General features: G+C 42.3%; 1 protein-coding gene across 1 annotated transcript; it reads left to right on the top strand.

Moving 5' to 3' along the window:
- Positions 1–348: 348 nt before the first annotated feature.
- gch2 (GTP cyclohydrolase 2) lies at positions 349–21,567 on the top strand. Its single transcript, XM_060938879.1, has 6 exons — positions 349–622; positions 14,637–14,746; positions 14,943–14,998; positions 18,076–18,107; positions 18,226–18,310; positions 21,426–21,567. The coding sequence occupies exons 1-6, from the start codon at positions 349–351 to the stop codon at positions 21,565–21,567; spliced, it is 699 nt and encodes a 232-aa protein (XP_060794862.1).
- The last annotated feature ends 1,861 nt before the right edge of the window (positions 21,568–23,428 follow it).

A 23,428-nucleotide genomic window follows, 5' to 3' on the forward strand; every position in this document is an offset into this window, starting at 1 on the left:
TACTGCATGAGTTTGGGGCACGTGAGGTTTTACAAAAACAAAACACAACAAATCCTTCTGTCCGTTCGGGGTATCTGCCCTCACCAACTGATTGAGCAGAAGCGCATTTCCTTGTTATGACAGTGCTGGATCCTGTTTGTTGATCCACGCTGTGCTCTCTGCGTGACCGCTGACGTGAGCATTAAGGTGGCTATAAAAACGGAGACCGAACACAGAGCGCAGCAGGAGCCGGTAACGGGTTCCTCCCAGCGCGTGACGCACAGAACTCTTTAGACCAAAGTCGGAAGCTTCATCATCTCCTTCAGCTCACCTGAGTTCCGTGCGGCTCAGTGTCAGTAAATGTGCGCGATGGAGTTCCACCACAGCGTGGAAATGAACGGCGTGACAGAGTTGCTGTGCCCCAACGGCTGTAAGAGCGACAGCTCCGTGCAGCGGGTGAGAGGAGGCGAAGCGGCGCGCGTCACAACGGAGGAGCGGCGAGCGGCGGCCATGCAGTCAGCCTACTCCAACATCCTGCGCGCTCTCGGAGAGGACACCGAGCGGGAAGGACTGCTCAAAACTCCTCTCCGAGCCGCCAAGGCCATGCAGTTCCTCACCAAGGGCTACCACCAAACCATCCACGGTGAGGAAGCCATTCTGCGCCTTAAAACACCTGCTTTATTCTACAAACTATGGCACATTTATATGAGGTAAAGGTATCCTACAGTATATCAACGTTTAATATAGGTACCGAAGATGGACCACCCCAGGGACAAGGAACGATCCAGTAGCCAGGGTTCCCGCGGGGTCTAAAATTCAGAAAGTTAAATTTTAGGCCTTAAAATGTCTAAAAAACACACACATTTTCATCCCAGGTCTAAAATTCTTACATCCGCTCAGTGCCTGCAAAACATTAATAAAAAATGTGCCGGTTGCTTTGTTGTCTGCCTGCTAAAAAACTTCAATCACCGATGATCGCGGCAAGTATGCAACGGTCCAGTTTGTCCACTACGCCTACCGTAGTTCTGCCTTCTAAGTTCCCGCCGAGTTCATGCAGTCTGTGGCAGTCAGAAGGTTAGCGGTTGTGTTGGCAGTGCGATGAGTGTGGATAGCGCGTCGAATAATAGTGACTAAAGAGGTTCACATACTTTTGCCACTCACAGATATGTAATATTGTATCATTTTCCTCAATAAATAAATGACCAAGTATAATATTTTTTGTCTCATTTGTTTAACTGGGTTCTCTTGATCTACTTTTCGGACTTATGGGAAAATCTGATGATGTTTTAGGTCATATTTATGCAGAAATATAGAAAATTCTAAAGGGTTCACAAACTTTCAAGCACCGCCGTAAGTATGAAAAACGAGAATGTTCTGCGAGCAACAGGCTGAAGCACACTATCGCACTGTAAAAAAAGAATAGTCGAGAATACTTGAAATTTCAAGGCAACAGTCTGCATTAATAATTTTATGTTTTGCCAACGATGTGCCCATGATAATCCAAACTATGATAAAACTGTTATCTTTATTAAGAATTCTTAATTAAGTCAATTTTCAATTCCTCATTCTGCCAACATAGATTTCTCTTTTTGCTGAACAGTGGCATTCACAGTAGTACAAAAAGGCAATTGAGGTTATCACTTTTTTTTTTTAGATTTTTTTTGACCTTTATTTGGATAGGACAGTGTAGAGACAGGAAATGAGCAGGAGAGAGAGATGGGGAGGGATTGGGAAATGACCTCAGGTCGGAATCGAACCCAGGTCCCCAGATTTATGGTATGACACCTTATCCACCTGAGCCACGACAACATGAACTTCAACCGGAGAGAGAACCACATTGCCCAGCCCTTGCATTTGGGAGAGGAAACCCCGTGTCTTGGTCATTCAGAGCATGCGCTGAATAAACACCTGTGGCAATTATGTATTTTCAATTCAGATTATTCACTATTGCATATTTACACATCATTGAGGTGCACCCTATCAGTTTGATGTGGATTTTTCTGTTCGTTAATAATTATTCATATTTTCTTGTCCATTCAATTGTGAATATGGAATTACTTGAACAAAGCGTAATTCTATTTTTTAGAATTATCCACATCAAGAAAAATCCACATCAAACTGATAGGGTGCACCTCAATGATGTGTAAATATACAATAGTGAATAATCTGAATTGAAAATACATAATTGTCACAGGTGTTTATTCAGCGCATGCTCTGAATGACCAAGACACGCGGTTTCCTCTCCCAAATGCAAGGGCTGGGCAATGTGGTTCTCTCTCCAGTTGAAGTTCATGTTGTTGTGGCTCAGGTGGATAAGGCGCCATACCATAAATCCCGGGGCCTGGGTTTGATTCTGACCTGAGGTCATTTCCTGATCTCTCTCCTGCTCATTTCCTGTCTCTACACTGTCCTATCCAAATAAAGGTAAAAAAAAAAATTGTGATAACCTCAATTGCCTTTTTGTACTACTGTGAATGCCACTGTTCAGCAAAAAGAGAAATCTATGTTGGCAGAATGAGGAATTGAAAATTGACTTAATTAAGAATTCTTAATAAAGATAACAGTGTTATCATAGTTTGGATTATCATGGGCACATCGTTGGCAAAACATAAAATTATTAATGCAGACTGTTGCCTTGAAATTTCAAGTATTCTCAACTATTCTTTTTTACAGTGCGCTAAAAGGAGCTGTGTTGGGCTGGAACGGTTGGTTAAATAGCCGCTCACATTAGCGCGGAGAGCTTTCACACTGTAGACCAAGGGTGCCCAATTTGGGACCCGCGGGCCAAGTTTGGCCCATGTTCCGTTTTTTTTTTTTTTTTTGGCCCGCCTCATTTTTCCCATCTGTGCCCGCCCGTCAGTGCCAGGTCTGTGCCAGCCGCTGGGAATTTCTGTCCCAACGGCTCCGAAGTAGAGCCCTGCACTCCTGCCGGACCCGCCGCAAAGCAGTGCGGTGCGGGACAAATTTTGAAAGCTCATTGCGGGCGCGGGCGGGACCGGAAGTGCACATATGTGGCGCGGGCGGGAGCGGTGATAAGCTGCAGTCCCGCTAACTAAAAATGTGTTTGAAATAAAATGTATAAGTTATTAATTTATGTGTATCATATATAATTTGCGCTGGATATTTTACTTAGCATTAATAAAAACATTTTAAGATGTCTAAATTTGCAGAGAGTGTTAGATTGCCACAGGGGCGATTCTAGCATCTGATCTTTGGGGGTGCTTAGCCCCCAGAGCTGACAGAGGCACCTGGCTTGAACGACAGTGTTTCCACGTTTATTCCGCATTTAGACTAGACTTAACTAGACAAGAAGACTAGACTAGACAAGACTAGACTTATGCAATGTTTTAACAGAAGCTGACCCAATAAACTATGATATCTACACATTTACAACCACTGACACAAATATTTACATTATATTTTTAACTAAACAAGACCTACTACTGCATTTATAATGTTGGAGCTATTCATTTTGAACAGTGATAATTGTTAATTAATGTGTTATTATGTATTGTGTAATAGTGTGTATTATGATTTTACATTAGTTTACATTAGTAAACGCTGTGTTGCATTAAATAAAATTGACTAACACACGGTGGTCTAGCACCGTAGCACTTGTACAGCTCTGCACAAAAGTATCTCGATATGGATGATAAATGTCGTTTTTATCATTCTGTTCATAGACCAGGGAACATCAATATTGCATTATGCATATTATTGTGTTGTGTTTAACAGTTGTAACTCCAGTCCGTACCTTCACATCTCGCTATGCCAGTAATACTCAGGTGCTACTTCGAGTTCCTCATCGGCGTGGAATCCAGTTAAAAAAAACACCATGTCGTAGCAAACACTCGCGCGGACAGGCAACCCAATCAGAGGGGACGCAAGGAGGAGAGGTATTTTACTGGTCATAGAACTATCACGTAACAGGTGAATTCAAGAACACACACACGCCCGCGCACACATTCAGTGCACAAGGGCACTTATTTCTGAAAATTACGTCCAAAAGCAGTGTTTTTGAGGGTGCTGAGCTAGGGGGTGCTGAGCTCGTTTTTGGGGGTGCTTGAGCACCTCCAAAAATAGGCTAAACACGCCCCTGGATTGCCAGAAGAATAGCATCTTAAATTTGCCATTGATCACTCTAACGGGAAATCCTTTGAACACTTTAATGACTCGCAGTTCACACTCAGCTAGCAAGAGAACTATGAGTGAAGTGATTTACGGCTTGCGTTAGTCTACAACTTTACAACTTTTTTTTTCCAGTCTCACCTGTGAAAGGTAATCCCATGTGATCTCGTTTGGACAGAAAACCTGTTGGTACAGTTAAACGCAGCTAATCTTTATTCTCCGCTTTGACCTATCCAAAATGGCGGCGAGGATGACGTATGATTCTACACGGACGGCGGCGTCTTCAATGGCCCGGAATAAATTGAATGATACACGTTGATGGATTAATTTGTTGTTTCTCACCTGTGAAAGGTAATCCCATATGATCTCGTTTGGACGGTAAACCTGTTGGTACAGTTAAACGCAGCTAATCTTTATTCTCCGCTTTGACCTCTCCAATATGGTGGCGAGGATGGCGGCGTTTTTAATGGTCCGGAATAAATTGGATTAATTTGCTCCTCTACGCCCTTTTTGAGGAATGTATTGTCGGACTTAAATCAACATCTGAAGAGGTGAGATCGCTCCTTTTTTCCCCTATTTTTGCTGGCGGGATTGACTCTCTCTCTCTCTCTCTCTCTCTCTCTCTCACTTTGCACCATTACACAATAAATATTCACAGTGAAAATATTTTGTAAGCGCGTTTCATGAACCAAGTTATAGGATTTGTTGACAACTTGCATCGCAATGAGAAGATCATTGGCACTACTGGTGTTAAGAATCAGACCATTTCATAAATGAATATTTTGCTGTAGAGCTGCAGTGTTTGTACAATTGCATGTTTTTGCTTCACTATTACTGTCACTATTCTGCTTCTTGCATTACTACTGTGAACTAACACTGAACATAATAATAATATCCAAGCTCGTGTTTCACTCTCACTAGTGCTCTGTAAGGCTTTTTCCTGGTGATATTCGTTACACTTCTACCTGGCGTGAAGCACTCAGTCATGTGGTTGTGACGTCATCATAAACAAATCCGTTCTACTCATCCAGACGACTTCACAACGGCAACGTTGCCAGATCTTTCCACTCTGGAACCCGTTCTCAAAAAGATTGCGTTTTGGGCACCCAAAACGCCAGTGCCGTGTGGACGCCAGGCCTAAACGATAAGCAATTGTATCAGAGTCACCTGAATCCGTTGCCGTGTGGACAGGGCCTTAGTCAGAGAGACATGTTGCACAGTGACGGTAGGCTTGACTCAATGCTATCCCAGAAATCCTTCCTGTAATATGCAAATTTGGCTGTCCAATCAGAGGCGGCCAAATTAGCATATTACAGGAAGGATTTCTGGGATAGCATTGAGTCAAGCCTACCGTCACTGTGTAACATGTCTCTCTGACTAAAGTTGTAGACTAACTCAAGCAGTAAATCAATTCACTTTTCTTACTAGGTCTGCTTTGCAATTAAAAAAACAAAAAAAACAAACCATTGGCACAAAGCAAGCCCATTCACTTTTTTATGTTGGTCAGATAATTACAATGGTTTCTCATATGATAAAAATGTGTGATTCACGATGAAGTATTTTAATTGTTTGACAGCGCTAATTATTATTATTATTAGAGACAGTACATGCTGAATTCTGAAACAAGGTAAATAATAACAACATGAGCTGTAGATATTTATGCTGAAATCCACTCAAAGTAGGGGGCGGGGCACCATCACGCTGTGTGAAGACAAGAACTTTCCTGAGAAATAACGCGAACGTCTGCATCATGCGGGATTTGCGGGCGGGAGCGGGACAAAATATGGCAGGCGGGGCGGGAGCGGGACTGAAAATCATAATTTTTTTGTGGGCGGGAGCGGGACTGAAAATCATAATTCTTTGCGGGTGGGCGCGGGCGGGCGTGGGACTGCACAATGCGGGCGGGAGCGGGACTGAAAAATCCGACCCGCGCAGACCTCTACTCCGAAGAGTTGCCTGCAGTTCACTTTCTGACCACAGTTTTATAAGGGGGTACAAGGGGGGCGCTGTTGAGTTGCTGGCTCTTCTGCCTGTCAGCAGGCTCATGACCCGAGTGAGGAGCAGAGGTTACGATGGAGCGCTGTGTTAGGCAGTGGCACACGGATAAAAGAAAATCCAAAAATAGTTGGCAAGATTATTTTTTTTTCACGGAAATCGATTCCTCGGCAGTGTGCCTTATCTGTAGACCGAGTGGCAGCTTTGAAAGAATACAACATCCGTATACATTATGAAACAAAACATTTACCTCAGTTTGCGAAATACAGTGGTGAAATAAGAAAGCAGAAGGCTAGCGAACTGTTAGCCAGGCTCAGTGCCCAACAACACACGTTACTGAAGCCGTCATCTGCTCAAGAAAATGCAACTAAGGCCAGCTATAAGATCAGCGCAATGATAGCGAAATCTAGGAGATCTTTGTCGTGTGGAGAGTTTGTTAAAAGTTGCCTGACTGTGGCTGCAGAGACTGTGTCCCCGAGCCAGACACGGGCCTTTTCGCAAATTAGTTTATCATGGAACACAGTTACCCGCCGCATCGAGGACATGGCTGAGGATCTCAGAGAACAAATCTTTGGTAAAGCATCCAGATTTACGGCCTTTTCTATTGCTTGCGATGAGAGCACCGACATATGTGACTATGCACAATTGATGGCGTTTTTGCGCGGAGTCAGTGAGGATTTTGAAGTGACACAGGAGCTGGCTGGCCTTGAGACACTTTCAGGTACAACATGAGGGAAATGTTGTGTTGTGTTCTATATTGCTCAGTTCACATTGTCCAATTCCATACCTAATACTCAATCTAATTTCACATTCCGTCTAAGGCTACGTTCACACTGCAGGCTGAAGTGACTCAAATCCAATTTTTTTCGCCCATATGTGACCTGTATCCGATCTTTTATTGACAATATGAACGACACAGATCCGATTTTTTTCAAATCCAACCCAGGCTGTTTGGATATGTGGTCCTAATTCCGATTCCTATCCGATCTTTTCATATGCGACTTCAGTCTGAACCGCCAGGTCGCATTCATCCGACTTACACGTCATCAGCAAGCCACAAACGTCACTATTCTGCGCTGAAGTAGGCGGCGGGTCTCTCAAAAAAGTTACAACAACATGGCGCATGACATCAATGCGAGGGACGCTTCGGGCTGTGAAGGTTCTGAATCTTCTCAATGGAAGGACGCAGAGGTTAGGGAGCTGATTTCCATTTGGGGGGATGCAGCTATTCAAGCTAGATTGGATGAGTCATACCGCAACCGGGCGGTTTTACTTCCATAAACACTGGCCATGCTCACTGCGTGTGACGTCGTCGTATCCTGCAATGCGCATGCGGAACACTTTTAGGTCGCTTTTCGTTCATACTGAGGATCACATACAAGTCGCATATATTTGTTAATGTGAACGACCTCACAAAAAAATCGGATTTCACAAAAAAATCGGAATTGAGCATTAAGCCTTGCAGTGTGAACGTAGCGTAAAGTAAATTCTCTCTGGTTTCATAAGTTGGGCAATCCAGCTGGTTTCAAATGGCTTAAAAGGCACAGTGTTACAAGGGCATGTGCTATTGCTCAATTCACATTTTAGTTCATTTTTAAATAGAATTGTATATTTGGTTGTCCTGGACCTTATCCAACTGTTTTCAACTTGTTCAAGCTACCAAAGCACTTTTTGTAATATAGTCTGAAATGTTGCTTTCCTTTCAAATATGTTTCTACATCTTAAAATAAGCCATGTGGATGTTCTGTCATCTTCTGAAATTAATAAAGGTAGGCCTACTATAAATATACAAAATATGTGTTTAATTGCTTTAAACATTTACATTTGAGTTTAATGATCTTAGCCTATATAAAAATGACACGTTTCAATAAAATGTAAGGTAACATAATGTGGACGTTCGTTTTTTGGCCCGCGGCCCACCCACAGAATTAATTTTTGGCCCATTGTAGAGAAGAATTTGGGCACCCTTGCTGTAGACAATCTTAGCGTGCACATTACATGTCGTCAATGTTACCATGACAACATGGAGCGCATGAGTCCAGTCAGCATATTCCGCTTTCTAACAGTGCTTTTTTTTTTTAATATATTATTCTCTCCCCAATGGTGTCTTTCCTGGCTTTATTATTTAGTATTTATTAATTTTGCATTCATATTTTGCAATGATTTTACACCTCTGTCTCAAATGGCCCCTGTTTGCTCCGCTACTGCTTAAAAACCTGCTGTCTCCCTTGTATACCTCTCGCAAGGTATGACTTGATTTCACTGGTAAATCTCTGCCACCTTGCGTGAGTTTGCTGTTTAACTGGAAGCAAGTGTGCTACGGGGCTACTACTAGGGCTGGGAATCGATCCGGATTTCCTGGATCGATTCGATTTTGATTCATTAGGTCACGATCCGATTCGATCCACGATTCGATCCGATTCGATATCGATTCATGTACATATTGCTGTATTGTCACTTTAAAACTTTTAAATAAAAACCGACCCTATTGACAAACAGCTCCATGTCTTTTTGTGCTTGTATCTGTGTATGTGTAAGAGGGACACACAGAGAGACGAGTTCAAGTTTGAAAGAAAGCTTATTTATTTTGGAATGAAACATATCCAGGTTTTATTTGAAGTCTAAATCAAAATTATGACATTTGGTGGCCCTCTTTTAGTTAAATAACATACCCAGGTCCGGGTTTCTGACCACAAAAAAAATAGCTCATCAGTCAAGAAATTATGTTTGACTGATAAGTCTCAGAGTGTAACAAACTATGACATTTGGTGGCCCTCTTCTAGTTAAATAACATACCCAGGTCTGGGTTTCTGAACACACAAAAAAAAAAATAGCTCATCAGTCAAGAAATTACTGTCTCGCTTAGATGTTTTCGGCTGGGCAAGACGTAGCGTGGCTCTAACCTCTTTACTAGTAGCCTAAACCCAGCATTTTCGACTACGCTGTAGGGGCGGAGGTCTTTACAAATAAAGATCCCGACTCCCTCTGTAAGGCTCATAGCACGCTTAGACTGTGGGGGAAATTTCACACCAAATGCATTTTCAAGTGCCGCCTGCTTCGCGTCAGGTTTAGCACTAGCTGTCTCGGGGTGGTGCCTGGATAAATGGTTTCTTTAGATTGGTGGTATTGCCCAGATATTTTACTTCTATTTGGCACAACTTGCAAACTGCATTCGTTTTGTCCAGTTCGTCTCTGTCCTCATACCGTTTGAAGCCAAAGTGTTTCCACACATCCGACTTCATCCCCGGCGGTGTTTTTAACCGGGCAGCTTCGTCCATCTTCTTGTTTTCTTTATAAGTTTCGTTTTACCGGCACCCGCTTTTATAGTGCTCCTTGCGCGTTGGAGAAAATAGTGTTATAGGCACCTGGAAGAAATCGATTCACATGTTGTTGGATCGATATCGTGTTTTTTTTCGCGTGAATCGATATCAAATCGTGGATCGATTTTTATTTATTTATTTTTTTTTGACCACAGCTCTAGCTACTACGTATGTTTTAACTATTAGTTTTAAAAGATGTGTATGCATTTTTACTGTTAATATGGTTGAAATGGTTGCTACAGCAAGTGGAGGTCTGCGATGCTGTGGTTTGCAGCATGGGGTTCACATGAGCAATCAAGAAAGTCATCATCTGACAACAGTGCATTATATAATAACGCTGTTTTATTACCAGAACACCACTAACCAAAAGTTTAAATGAGTTCTGTTGCAGTTAGGGGAAAAAAACCAAACCCCTACAGACTGCATTTACTGCACAAATGCCCTTTATCACTCTATTGTCTTGTACTTTTGTTGCTATGTGACATAATGTACTAATGTTGTACTAATGTTGCCATATGACATAAATAAGCACACAATCAGTTTGTATCCCTGATAATCAGTTTACCAATACAAATGACTTTGTTTTGAGAATTGAACTCGATTGTCTTTTTTTTGGGAAGGGCGAGGGTAGGGCAGGTTGTAATGCTTCGTGTTGGTCTAAAAAATTTTTCATAATGGTCTTAAAAAGTCTAAAAAAGGTCTAAAATTTAACTTAGTGAATCCTGCAAGAACCCTGAGTAGCCTATAGTACTAATCTCTGAGAATGTTAGGGATACCTTTTCCAATCTTGGGGTGCCAAATCCAGTACAGTTTAATGAGCCCCCTTCTTAACTAATTCAAACTGTGCTGACCTTCCAGGACTGGATCTAGGAACGCTGACTTAGTCAAGATCAACCTAAGTTTTTATTACAAGCCTATGACAGGGACGTAGCTAGGATTTTTCAAAGGGGGGGTCACACACTGACTGGCAGCCTGAGTACATACCTGCAGGTTTGTAAATGAAAAAATACATTGAATACATTTGAGAAAATAACGTGGGCTTTGCGTCATTCTTTCATCTCATGTTGCAAGCTGTTGCGATGTCGGACAATGATTAGGCCAAATCAGCTTTATCTGGCAGTGTATGGATAGCGGCTTGACATCTTACCCTAGTCAACCGATGCAGATCTCTCTATCCTTGTTGTCTTACTGCTCATCGGCCAAAATGTTTCTAAGTAAAAGGCGTCGTGGATGACGAATGGCAAAGATGTCAACGATCTTGTCAATGTCGATCGCTCTGCTCTACGTTTTCTTGATGTTGTGTTCTAGAAACAGCACACTAAAACTTAGCTTCGAAGCCATAAAATGCAACTTTGATGGAAAAAATATATATAATAAATTGCTTTACGTCGAAAGAAGGAGTAAAGTTTTGCTTGTTTTGACATGCTGGATTATTAACACGAGGAAATGCTCGTAATTTTCAACTAAAAAGACTGCAGCTACACTGGCAGCTTGACCACGCTTTCTTGTGTGATCGTGTTGCGCTTGTGCAGAACTGGGTTTTCGTGCCCAAACCACAGGAAGTCCGTACAAGGTTATAGAAACCCTAATGAGGCTGAGATGACAATCTAGTTAAAAAAAAAGTTTGAAAAATTAGTGGCTGCTTTTCTAATATTCTTATGTTTTATTATCTCACCTCATCTCATTATCTCTAGCCGCTTTATCCTGTTCTACAGGGTCCCAGGCAAGCTGGAGCCTATCCCAGCTGACTACGAGCGAAAGCCGGGGTACACCCTGGACAAGTCGCCAGGTCATCACAGGGCTGACACATAGACACAGACAACCATTCACACTCATTCACACCTACGGTCAATTTAGAGTCACCAGTTAGCCTAACCTGCATGTCTTTGGACTGTGGGGGAAACCGGAGCACCTGGAGGAAACCCACGCAGACACGGGGAGAACATGCAAACTCCGCACAGAAAGGCCCTCGCCGGCCTCGAACCCAGGACCTTCTTGCTGTGAGGTGACAGCGCTAACCACTACACCACCTTGCCGCCCCATGTTTTATTATATTATATTGAAAAAATGTATGGTCCGACAAAGGGGGGGTCACAGGCACCCCAGGACCCCCCCCCCAGCTATGCCCCTGTATGATTAAAATAAACTGCATGTATATTTAACCCTGTCTTAGCGATGTCATGTTAAGGGATTTATGAAAGTATTTTAATATACTGCTTACAGTAATATACTCACAATGTCCATATACTTAAAAATGGGGTGGAAGGTGTTTTGCTACCAATGGTGCATCATTCAGTTAAATTCTGGAAGCCTGTTTTGATGTATATTACAGTGCCTTGCAAACTATTCATACCACTTGAACTTTTTCACATTTTTCCACCTTACAACCACAAACTTAAAAGTTTTTTATTGAGATTTTATGTGATAGATCAACACAGAGTAGCACATAATTGTGAAGTGAAACGAAAATGATAAATGGTCTTCAAAATTTTAAACAAATAAAAATCTGAAAAACGTGATGTGCATTAGTATTCAGCCCCCCTGCGTCAATACTTTGTAGAGCCACCTTTTGCTGCAATTACAGCTGCAAGTGTTTTGTGGTATGTCTCTACCAGCTTTGCACATCTAGACACTGAAATTTTTGCCCATTCTTCTTTGCAAAATAGCTCAAGCTCAGCCAGATTGGATGGAGAGCGTCTGTGAACAGCAATTTTCAAGTCTTGCCACAGATGCTCAATGGGATTTAGGTCTGGAGTTTGACTGTGCCATTCTAACACATGAATATTCTTTGATCTAAACCATTCCATTGTAGCTCTGGCTGTATGTTTAGGGTCATTGTCTTGCTGGAAGGTGAATCTCCTTCTCAGTCTCAAGTCTTTTGCAGCCTCCAACAGGTTTTCTTCCAGGATTGCCCTGTATTTAGCTCCATCCATCTTCCCATCAACTCTGACCAGCTTCCCTGTCCCTGCTGAAGAAAAGCATCCCCATAGCATGATGCTGCCACCACCATGTTTCACAGTGAGGATGGTGTGTGCAGGGTGATGAGCAGTGTTTGTTTTCTGCCACACATAGCGCTTTGCATTTAGGCCAAAAAGTTCAACTTTGGTCTCATCTGACCAAAGCACCTTCTTCCACGTTTGCTGTGTCCCCTACATGGCTTCTTATGCCTGTCTTTCAGCAATGGCTTTCTTCTTGCCACTCTTCCAAAAAGGCCAGATATGTGGAGTGTACGACTTATAGTTGTCCTGTGCACAGATTCTCCCACCTGAGCTGTGGATTTCTGCAGCTCCTCCAGAGTGATCATGGGCCTCTTGGCTGCTTCTCTGACCAGTGCTCTCCTTGCTCGCTCTGTCAGTTTAGGTGGACGGCCATGTCTTGGTAGGTTTGCAGTTGTGCCATACTTTTTCCATTTTTGAATGATGGATTGAACAGTGCTTCTTGAGATGTTCAGAGCTTGGGATATTTTTTTATAACCTAACCCTGCTTTAAACTTCTCCAGAACTTTATCCTTGGCCTGTCTGGTGAGTTCTTTGGTCTTCATGATGCTGTTTGTTCTTCAGTGTTCTCTAACAAACCACTGAGGCCTTCACAGAACAAGTGTATTTATGCTGAGAGTAAATTACACACAGTAGGACTCTATTAACTAATTAGATGACTTCTGAAGGCAGTTGATTGCACTGGATTGTATTTAGAGGTATCAGAGTACAGGGGGCTGAATACTAATGCACACCACACTTTTCAGATTTTTATTTGTTTAAAATTTTGAAGACCATCTATCATTTTCGTTTCACTTCACAATTACTTGCTACTGTGTTGGTCTATCACATAAAATCTCAATAAAAAACTTTTAAGTTCGTGGTTGTAAGGTGGAAAAATGTGAAAAAGTTCAAGGGGTATGAATACTTTTGCAAGACACTGTAGACACCTGGAAGGGGCGACACAGTGGTGTAGTGGTTAGCACTGTCGCCTCACAGCAAGAAGGTTCTGGGTTCGAGCCCAGTGGCCAGCGAGGGTCTTTCTGTGTGGAGTTTGCATGTTCTCCGCGTGTCTGTGTGGGTTTCCTCAGAGTGCTCCGGTTTCCCCCACAGTCCAAAAACATGCAGGTTAGGTGTGGCAGCAGGGGCGTGGTCAAGCGTTGGTCTGTGACCGGAGGGCGGAGTCAGGGAAGGTAAGTGGCAGAATTGACACCTGATGTCAATTAACCTGTGTTTGTGTGTCTTCCCAGCGACCACGCCCAATATAAGGAGAGAGAGAGAGCAGAGGAAGAGAGCTCTCTCCCCAACCAGACGGCTGATGTGCATGTGTCTGAGTGTCTGGGAGAGTGAAAACGCTGAAAAGTGTAAATAAAGAGTTTTTGGAAACTCAGTTCTGACCTGCCGTACTTCTGTGCTCCACCCACCCGTGCAAAGTTCTACATTAGGCTAATTGGTGGCTCTAAATTGACCGTAGATGTGAGTGTGAATGGTTGTTTGTCTCTGTGTCAGCCCTGCGATAACCTGGTGACTTGTCTAGGGTGTAACCCGCCTCTCGCCCATAGTTAGCTGGGATAGGCTCCAGCTTGCTTGCGACCCTGTCGAACACGATAAGCAGCTACAAATGATGTATGGATAGACACCTGGGACTGAAAATCTGATAAATGGACTAAAACATCCTTTTTCAGGTTGTTTTCTGTCATGTGTGTGCACTTTAGGTCCCATGGACTCACTATAGACTCAGTTTATGACCTTGCTTTCATACACACTCTTAACTAATGCAGTATATTTCATTACTTTGCTGCTAAGTTCAAAAAGGTAGTACTAAGTTACTAAGCTACCATAAGCTCCTGTAAAAATAGAATAGCAAGCATAATTTTATTTTCAAACATTTGTACAATTTTGGATGAGTTAGAATAATGTCATTGGATTTCTTTCCATTTCATATAACCTGAGTCAGAAAAGGAAATTCTAACTCCATCCCCAATTCAGTCTTGTGTGGTGTTAGACCTTTGTAGGTGTGCGGTCACATCAGTGGCAGTTTTTGCTAAACCTCAAGTTTGGCAGGAATACTGAGTGCTTGGATCAAGTTTGGGAGAAATACTGAGTGCTTGGATTAATGACTGAATAATCTGCACACAATGCATGTAAACATTAATTAAAAAAAAAACACCCTTTTGATCAAACGCAACATGGAACACAACTGCTGGTAACTAAAGCAATGATTCATTTCTGTTCACAGATGTCCTTAATAATGCCATTTTTGAAGAAGATCATGACGAGATGGTTATAGTGAAAGACATTGACATGTTCTCTCTTTGTGAACATCATCTCGTACCATTCTTCGGGAAGGTAAATTTTAGCAAACCAAAGTCATCTTGCTGGATATTTAGCTTTTTATTCAGCTATCCAGAGAGAGAGAAAGATGAGACAAGACAAGATGAGACATCAAGGTTAACAGGTTCATGTTATGTAGGATTGATAGCCAGTAAAAACAATTTGTTCAAACTGGACTGTACAGTCTACTCACATGTTTTCTGATCCGTAGGTCCACATAGGGTATTTACCAACTAAGAAAGTGGTTGGCCTTAGTAAACTTGCCAGGTGAGTATACAGTGCATGCACACACATACAGGCAAAATTTAGCATGGCAGTTTGTAAAAGCACATACAGTGGTGCTTGAAAGTTTGTGAACCCTTCAGAATTGTCGACATTTCTGCATAAATATGACCTAAAACATCATCAGATTTTCACAGAAGTCCGAAAAGTAGATAAAGAGAACCCAGTTCAACAAATGAGACAAAAATATTATACTTGGTCATTTATTCATTGACGGAAATGATCCAATATTACATTTCTGTGAGTGGCAAAAGTATGTGAACCTTTGCTTTCAGTATCTGGTGTGACCCCCTTGTGCAGCAATAACTGCAACTAAACGTTTCCAGTAACTGTTGATCAGTCCTGCACACTGGCTTGGAGGAATTTTAGTCCATTCCTTCGTACAGAACAGCTTCAACTCTGGGATATTGGTGGGTTTCCTCACATGAACTGCTCGCTTCAGGTCCTTCCACAACATTTTGATTGTACTAAGGTCAGGACTTTGACTTGGCCATTCCAAAACATTAACTTTATTCTTCTTTAACCGTTCTTTGGTAGAACGACTTGTGTAATTTGGGTCGTTGTCTTGCTGCATGACCCACCTTCTCTTGAGATTCACTTCATAGACAGATGTCCTGACATTTTCCATTAGAATTCGCTGGTATAATTCAGAATTCATTGTTCCATCAATGATGGCAAGCCGTCCTGGCCCAGATGCAGCAAAACAGTCCCAAACCATGATACTACCACCATCATGTTTCACAGATGGGATAAGGTTCTTATGCTGGAATGCAGTGTTTTTTCCTTTCTCCAAACATAACGCTTCTCATTTAAACCAAAGTTCTATTTTGGTCTCATCCATCCACAAAACATTTTTCCCATAGCCTTCTGGCTTGTCCATGTGATCTTTAGCAAACTGCAGATGAGCAGCAATGTTCTTTTTGGAGAGCAGTGGCTTTCTCCTTGCAACCCTGCCATGCACACCATTGTTGTTCAGTGTTCTCCTGATGGTGGACTCATGAACATTAACATTAGCCAATGTGAGAGAGGCCTTCAGTTGCTTAGAAGTTACCCTGGGGTCCTTTGTGACCTCGCCAACTATTACATGCCTTGCTCTTGGAGTGATCTTTGTTGGTCGACCACTCCTGGGGAGGGTAACGACAGTCTTGAATTTCCTCCATTTGTACACAATCTGTCTGACTGTGGATTGGTGGAGACCAAACTCTTTAGAGATGATTTTGTAACCTTTTCCAGCCTGCTGAGCATCAACAACGCTTTTTCTGAGGTCCTCAGAAATCTCCTTTGTTCGTGCCATGATACTCTTCCATAAACATATATGTTGTGAAGCTCAGACTTTGATAGATCCCTGTTCTTTAAATAAAACAGGGTGCCCACTCACACCTGATTGTCATCCCACTGATTAAAAACACCTGACTCTAATTTCACCTTCAAATGAACTGCTAATCCTAGAGGTTCACATACTTTTGTCACTCACAGATATGTAATATTGGATCATTTTCCTCAATAAATAAATGAGCAAGTATAATATTTTTGTCTCATTTGTTTAACTGGGGTCTCTTTATCTACTGTTAGGACTTGTGTGAAAATCTGATGATGTTTTAAGTCATATTTATGCAGAAATATAGAAAATTCTAAAGGGTTCACAAACTTTCAAGCACCACTGTAGTGTCTCATCACAGGGGCAGTCTAGAGACTGAGGGGATGCGTTAGTCACAGCCCAGTGAGTTCTTCTGTTATCATAGCCCATTGACTTGAGGCTTCGGCTACGTTTACACTAGACCGTATCTATCTCGTTTTCTTCGCGGATGCACTGTCCGTTTACATTAAACCACCTGGAAAAGCGGGGAAACGGGAATCCGCCAGCGTCCACGTATTCAATCTAGATCGTATCTGGTCCGGTGCTGTGTAAACATTGAGATACGCGAATACGCTGTGCTGAGCTCTAGCTGGCATCCTCATTGGACAACGTCACTGTGACATCCACCTTCCTGATTCGCTGGCGTTGGTCATGTGACGCGACTGCTGAAAAACGGCGTGGACTTCCGCCTTGTATCACCTTTCATTAAAGAGTATAAAAGTATGAAAATACTGCAAATACTGATGCAAATACTGCCCATTGTGTAGTTATGATTGTCTTTAGGCTTGCCATCCTTCCACTTGCAAGTAGTAAGTGATATGCGCTGGGAGCGCACACACACAGCGGCTCAGTCTCGAATCGTGGCTTGTGCACTTCACTCGCGCGCTGTGTGAGCTGCGCAGGGCCGGAGTGCGCACCCTCCAGAGGGCACTCGCTGTTCAGGGCGGAGTGATTTGGAGCGCAGGATGCCTGCGGAGCCGAGCGTATCCGTGTATTGGTGTTGCTGTGTGCACGGCTAACAGTTTTAGTGTAAACGCGAATCGTTTTAAGAACGTTAATCTGATGATCCGCTGATTCGACGTAATGTAAACGTAGCCTTAGACACAAAGCCTGACAATGCATCCTATTTGATCTGAAAACAAACGGCCAAAGTCACTTCTGGTGCTGAGGTAATCCACATCAGCCTCAACCTCAACTCGTCCCTTCACCAGCCTGTGGGAACCCATGCTATTCTCACTACATTTAGTAAGAAGCCCTTCAGTGCTGACTTCTGCATTAATGATGTGGAACCAGCCTACATCACTAATCCAATGCAGACCTGGGACTATCATTCTTCAGTCCTGAGAGTGCACCAAAGCGTTCAAACAAATCACAGTGATCCTTACTGATATATTTGTAGACAGAGAGAGAGTTGTGAATGATTGATAGAGCATTTCCAGATGTGTGTACAGTATGATCACTGCAGGACTTCAGTCCAGAGACCAGACCTGTTTTGGAAAGGATATTGATCAAAAGATTAATGATTACTGCAGGCTAGTATTCAGGCTATAGGCAACCCAAGTACAGACTTAGAAAAGAAAAAAAAAAACCTTTGTCATTCAAAACCATAATTATTTAAATTAATTATTTTAGGGAAAAAACAGACTAACTTTGGGTGTCAGTTGTGATATATTTAACTTCCTGTCTGAATATTGTCACCCTGCAGGATTGTAGAAATCTACAGCCGCAGACTGCAAGGTAATCACCACGGCTGGTGAAGTAAATGTTCCTGCATTTTTCATGAACAAATCTCCGTAGAGAACATGCTTTCTATGCTTAATATTTTACTTCCCCCGAAAACTGTCATTCATTTTAGTCCAAGAGCGTCTGACGAAGCAAATTGCTATGGCCATCTCTGAAGCCCTGCAGCCAGCAGGAGTAGCAGTAGTCATTGAAGCAACGTGAGTATCGGATTCCCCTTCGTTTAATCAATCACACACAAATATATACAATGCCTTACACAAGTATTTGAACTGATCAACATTTTGTAGTGTTGTAATCTGGAAATGAAATACACTAAATTGGGGTTTTTATCATTTGATTTAAACCGTTCATTTAACATTTGAAGTGCCAAAACATTGTATTGTGACACAAGAAGAAACCTTTATTTGTCACATGTACACTCGTGCACAGCGAAATTCCTCCTCTGCATTTAACCCATCTGAAGCAGTGACCACATGCATGCAAACACAAGTGAGCAATGAGCGCACACACACATACCCAGAGCAGTGGGCAGTACAGTGCTATAATGCCCAAGGAGTAGTTGGGGGTTAGGTACCTTGCTCAAGTGCACTTCAGCCACGATACAGAGGGAGGGGAAAGTGCTGCTCATTTACTCATCTCCCCTCATGTTTTTCCTGCTGGTCCTGGGAATTGAACCAGCAACCCTTTGGGCCCTTCAGGCCATGGCTGCCCCCATAATTAAACTGATAATTAAACAAAAAAAGCACATATTTGTTAGTTGGGCTTTTACCCAGCGCAATACTTGGTTGAACCATTTTTGGCTGCAATTACAAATGCAAATCCTCTATGATATGTTTTTCTCCACTTTGCAGATCTACATGCTAATATTTTTTTGCCCTTTTTTTTTTTTTTTTTGGGCAAATTGTTCAAGCTCTGTCATTCCCTGAATGGAGACCATTGGTGAAAAGTAATTCTCAAGTCTTGCTACATATTCTCAATTGGATCGAGGTCTTTTTGAACGGGGCCATTCAAACACATTCAGGTTTTTGTTTTTGAACCACTCCACTGTAGCTTTGGCAGTATGCTTAAGGTGCTATATAAGGCTCTGCCCCAGTTTCAAGTCTCTTGCAAACCAGAACAGTTTTTGTTCAAGAATTGCTCTGTATTTGGCGCCATCTTACCACAATTCTGACCAGTTTTGTACGCTCTGCTGATGAAAAGCATCCCCACATTATGATGCTACCACCACCATGCGCCAATGATGATGAGTGTCAGGTTTCTACTTCAAGAGAGCACTTTATGCCAAGACCAGAAACTTGAATTTTGGTCTCATTGGAACAGAGAACCTTTTTCTACATGTTTACTGAACCTTCAGCAGGCACGTAACTATAGCAGGTTCAGCCGCACCTGGGCCCGTGACCGTCGGGGGGCCCGTTGCGGATTTTTTTTTTTTTTTACAAATCCATCAAATAAATGCTACATAAAATGATAATAGGTCTTTGTTGTCATTCTATCTCGCAAAAGTAACTTTGTTTCTATTGAGATTACAAGGAGTTCTGGGTAGGCTGATCTGGGTAGACTGATCTCAGTATCTTTGATGTCTGCATATTTCCATTATCGTTGCGAGCGAAACAATGCCCTTCAAACACAAAAGCGGCTCCAAGAAGCGGCAGGAGCGTAGGGAAGAACAGGAAAGGGTGGCAAACGAACATCTACTCCTTCCCTGTATGGAAAAAGACCAGATATAATTCATCACACTGACACAGTAATAGTTGTTCTGTGTATAGTTTTTTTTTTTTTTTTATCGCTGTATATTCTGGCGAGACATTTTTAGACACTCCATGGTGTATAACTGGAGGTGGAGCTTTCATAGGCTGTGTCTGAAATCACTCACTCATTCACTACTCCCTACTCACTATCTAGGGAACTTTCGGACACTACTCCGCCGCGCTGTTATTTACGTCATTACTGTCGCACAATTAAAACATGCCAGACCAGTCGGCTGGTGGGTTTTCAAAATAATAAATACATGCGTGTATTTTTGTGATAAATCCATATTATACTGAGCGTATTTCCTCATCTCATCTCATTATCTCTAGCCGCTTTATCCTGTTCTACAGGGTCGCAGGCAAGCTGGAGCCTATCCCAGCTGACTACAGGCGAAAGGCGGGGTACACCCTGGACAAGTCACCAGGTCATCACAGGGCTGACACATAGACACAGACAACCATTCACACTCACATTCACACCTACGGTCAATTTAGTCACCAGTTAACCTAACCTGCATGTCTTACATCTTCCCTTAAGTGTCACTATGCCCACTAGGGGGCCCGCATTCCACACGTTGCACCGGGGCCCGCAGCGAGCTTCTTACGCCACTGACCTTCAGTATACCTTTTGGGAAATTCCAAATGGGATTTCATATATATTTTTTTTCTTAATGCTTTTCTTTTTAATACTCTTCCATAATGTGCAGCTTTGTAATCCTTGTAAATATATAATATAATAGTATAGTTCAGTATAGTCCACCTACTTATCTGTTTTAACTGCCTCTACATTATGGTGGCATATTAGTTGATTTATTTGTTTTAGTAATTATAATTAAATTGTTTGAATTTTGAAAAAATGAACTCTCAGTTAATGCGACTTGAATCACTTGGTGTCCGATTTAAATATTTAAATCGATGCAGGTTTATACTGTAAAAAGAAAACCTATTTTTGTGTGAATTTGAAAAGTTTAAAAAAAAAAACACTAATTTGTCCGAAATAATTTAGATAATTATAGTTTAAATGTAGTTTTGCATTTTATGTAGTCTTATAGGCGGCACGGTGGTGTAGTGGTTAGCGCTGTCGCCTCACAGCAAGAAGGTCCTGGGTTCGAGCCCCGGGGCCGGCGAGGGCCTTTCTGTGTGGAGTTTGCATGTTCTCCCCGTGTCCGTGTGGGTTTCCTCCGGGTGCTCCGGTTTCCCCCACAGTCCAAAGACATGCAGGTTAGGTTAACTGGTGACTCTAAATTGACCGTAGGTGTGAATGTGAGTGTGAATGGTTGTCTGTGTCTGTGTCAGCCCTGTGATGACCTGGCGACTTGTCCAGGGTGTACCCCGCCTTTCACCCGTAGTCAGCTGGGATAGGCTCCAGCTTGCCTGCGACCCTGTAGAACAGGATAAAGCGGCTAGAGATAATGAGATGAGATGTAGTCTTATCACAATGTTGGGCTGCATGATTATCATGTGAGTACAATGTTTCATAACATTACACCCCTATAACTCTATGAACACATCATTGGTATACAGTCATACTTTTCCTCTCAAAGTATTTCATGTTTCATTGCAGTCACATGTGCATGGTCATGCGTGGTGTGCAGAAGATAAACAGCCGTACTATGACCAGTACCATGCTGGGAGTATTCAGAGAGGATCCGAAGACTCGCGACGAGTTTCTGGCTTTGATCAAGGGCTGTTTAGTGTCCCACTGAGGCTTCATTAAAGTCTCATCTCAACATGAAACACCAGCAAAGTGCTTTCACATCAAACTGAGCCATGACTGTCACTTCTTTTGGCATCCACACAACCTAAATATGCTTGCTGTTAGAGCAACACTTTGAAATGTTCTGAATAATCAATGCATATTTTGCAAAGGACGAATGTCATTTGACGTATACTGTAATTTTACAGCAGAATTTCAGGATTCTTCTCTGGTTCATGTTCATGCATGTTTCTCCAGCCATTTACAAGACAAAAAGCTGTTACTGCATCATACATCAGCCCAATTATAAATACTCCATCACTGAAGCAATTATTTTCTTCTTATTTACTTATATTAATTTTATTTGCAGTGTCCTCCACAATTATTGGCACCTCTGTAAAGGTTAGTTCAAAGGGTGAGAAAAAAAATCCACCTTTTGGTGAAGTCGCTTCATCTCACACTGAAAAACAAAGAGAAAACTCGAACCTTTAATTGAAATAAATTTATTCAGAGGAACAACAAATCCATCATTAAGAAGTACTTATTTTCAACAAAAACGTGTTACACTATTATTGGCACCCCTGGAAATTATACTGGACACAATGTAACTGAAGCATGTTTCCCATTTACAGTAAATTGTACATTTCTGAATTGATTGGAGTGTGTAGGAACTTTCAAGCTCTAATCCATGGCTTTCTGATTAACTGGGGAACAAATATGAGATTGACACAGAGGACAAATTCCTTTACTCATCCATCAACATGGAAAAGATAAGATAACACACAAACCAAATGGCGGGCGGCACGGTGGTGTAGTGGTTAGCGCTGTCGCCTCACAGCAAGAAGGTCCTGGGTTCGAGCCCCGGGGCCGGTGAGGGCCTTTCTGTGTGGAGTTTGCATGTTCTCCCCGTGTCCGCGTGGGTTTCCTCCGGGTGCTCCGGTTTCCCCCACGGTCCAAAGACATGCAGGTTAGGTTAACTGGTGACTCTAAATTGACCGTAGGTGTGAATGTGAGTGTGAATGGTTGTCTGTGTCTATGTGTCAGCCCTGTGATGACCTGGCGACTTGTCCAGGGTGTACCCCGCCTTTCGCCCGTAGTCAGCTGGGATAGGCTCCAGCTTGCCTGCGACCCTGTAGAAGGATAAAGCGGCTAGAGATGATGAGATGAGATGAGACAAACCAAATGGGGGACAAGTGCGTTGATCTTCATACAGCGGTGCTTGAAATTTGTGAACCCTTTAGAATTTTCTATATTTCTGCATAAATATGACCCAAAAACATCATCAGATTTTCACACAAGTCCTAAAAGTACGTAGATAAAGAGAACCGAGTTATATATTTATCTACTTTTAGGACTTGTATGAAAATCTGATGTTTTAGGTCACATTTATGCAGAAATAAATTATAAAGGGTTCACAAATTTTCAAGCACCGCTGTAAATCAGAGAACAGTTATAAAAAAAATAACTACTCACCTGAAAATGTCCATTTCTACTGTTAGGGCAATAATAATCATTAAAAAAAGTGGACACCAACTGGAACTGTTACACACTTGTCTGGAAGAGGACCCAAGTTTGTTACACACTTGTCTGGAAGAGGACCCATTAAGGATGACAACTTGGCCAACATCCTCCTCTCCCCCACTACATCCACTGAGTCCAATGCACAGCCCAGGATTAAATCAGAATCTGGCTGCCTCTGTCAGGAAACTAAAACTGGGTTGTCATTGGATCTTTCAGCATGACAATGATCTGAACCATATGTCCAAATCAATACAAAAATGGTTAGCTGAGCACAGAATCAAGCTTCTGCCGTGGCCATCTCAGTCCCCTGACCTGAACCCCAGTGAAAACCTGTGAGGTGAGTTGAAGAG

This window comes from Neoarius graeffei, chromosome 14 (genome assembly GCF_027579695.1).
Source record: "Neoarius graeffei isolate fNeoGra1 chromosome 14, fNeoGra1.pri, whole genome shotgun sequence".
In the NCBI taxonomy this organism is placed as follows: Eukaryota; Metazoa; Chordata; class Actinopteri; order Siluriformes; family Ariidae; genus Neoarius; species Neoarius graeffei.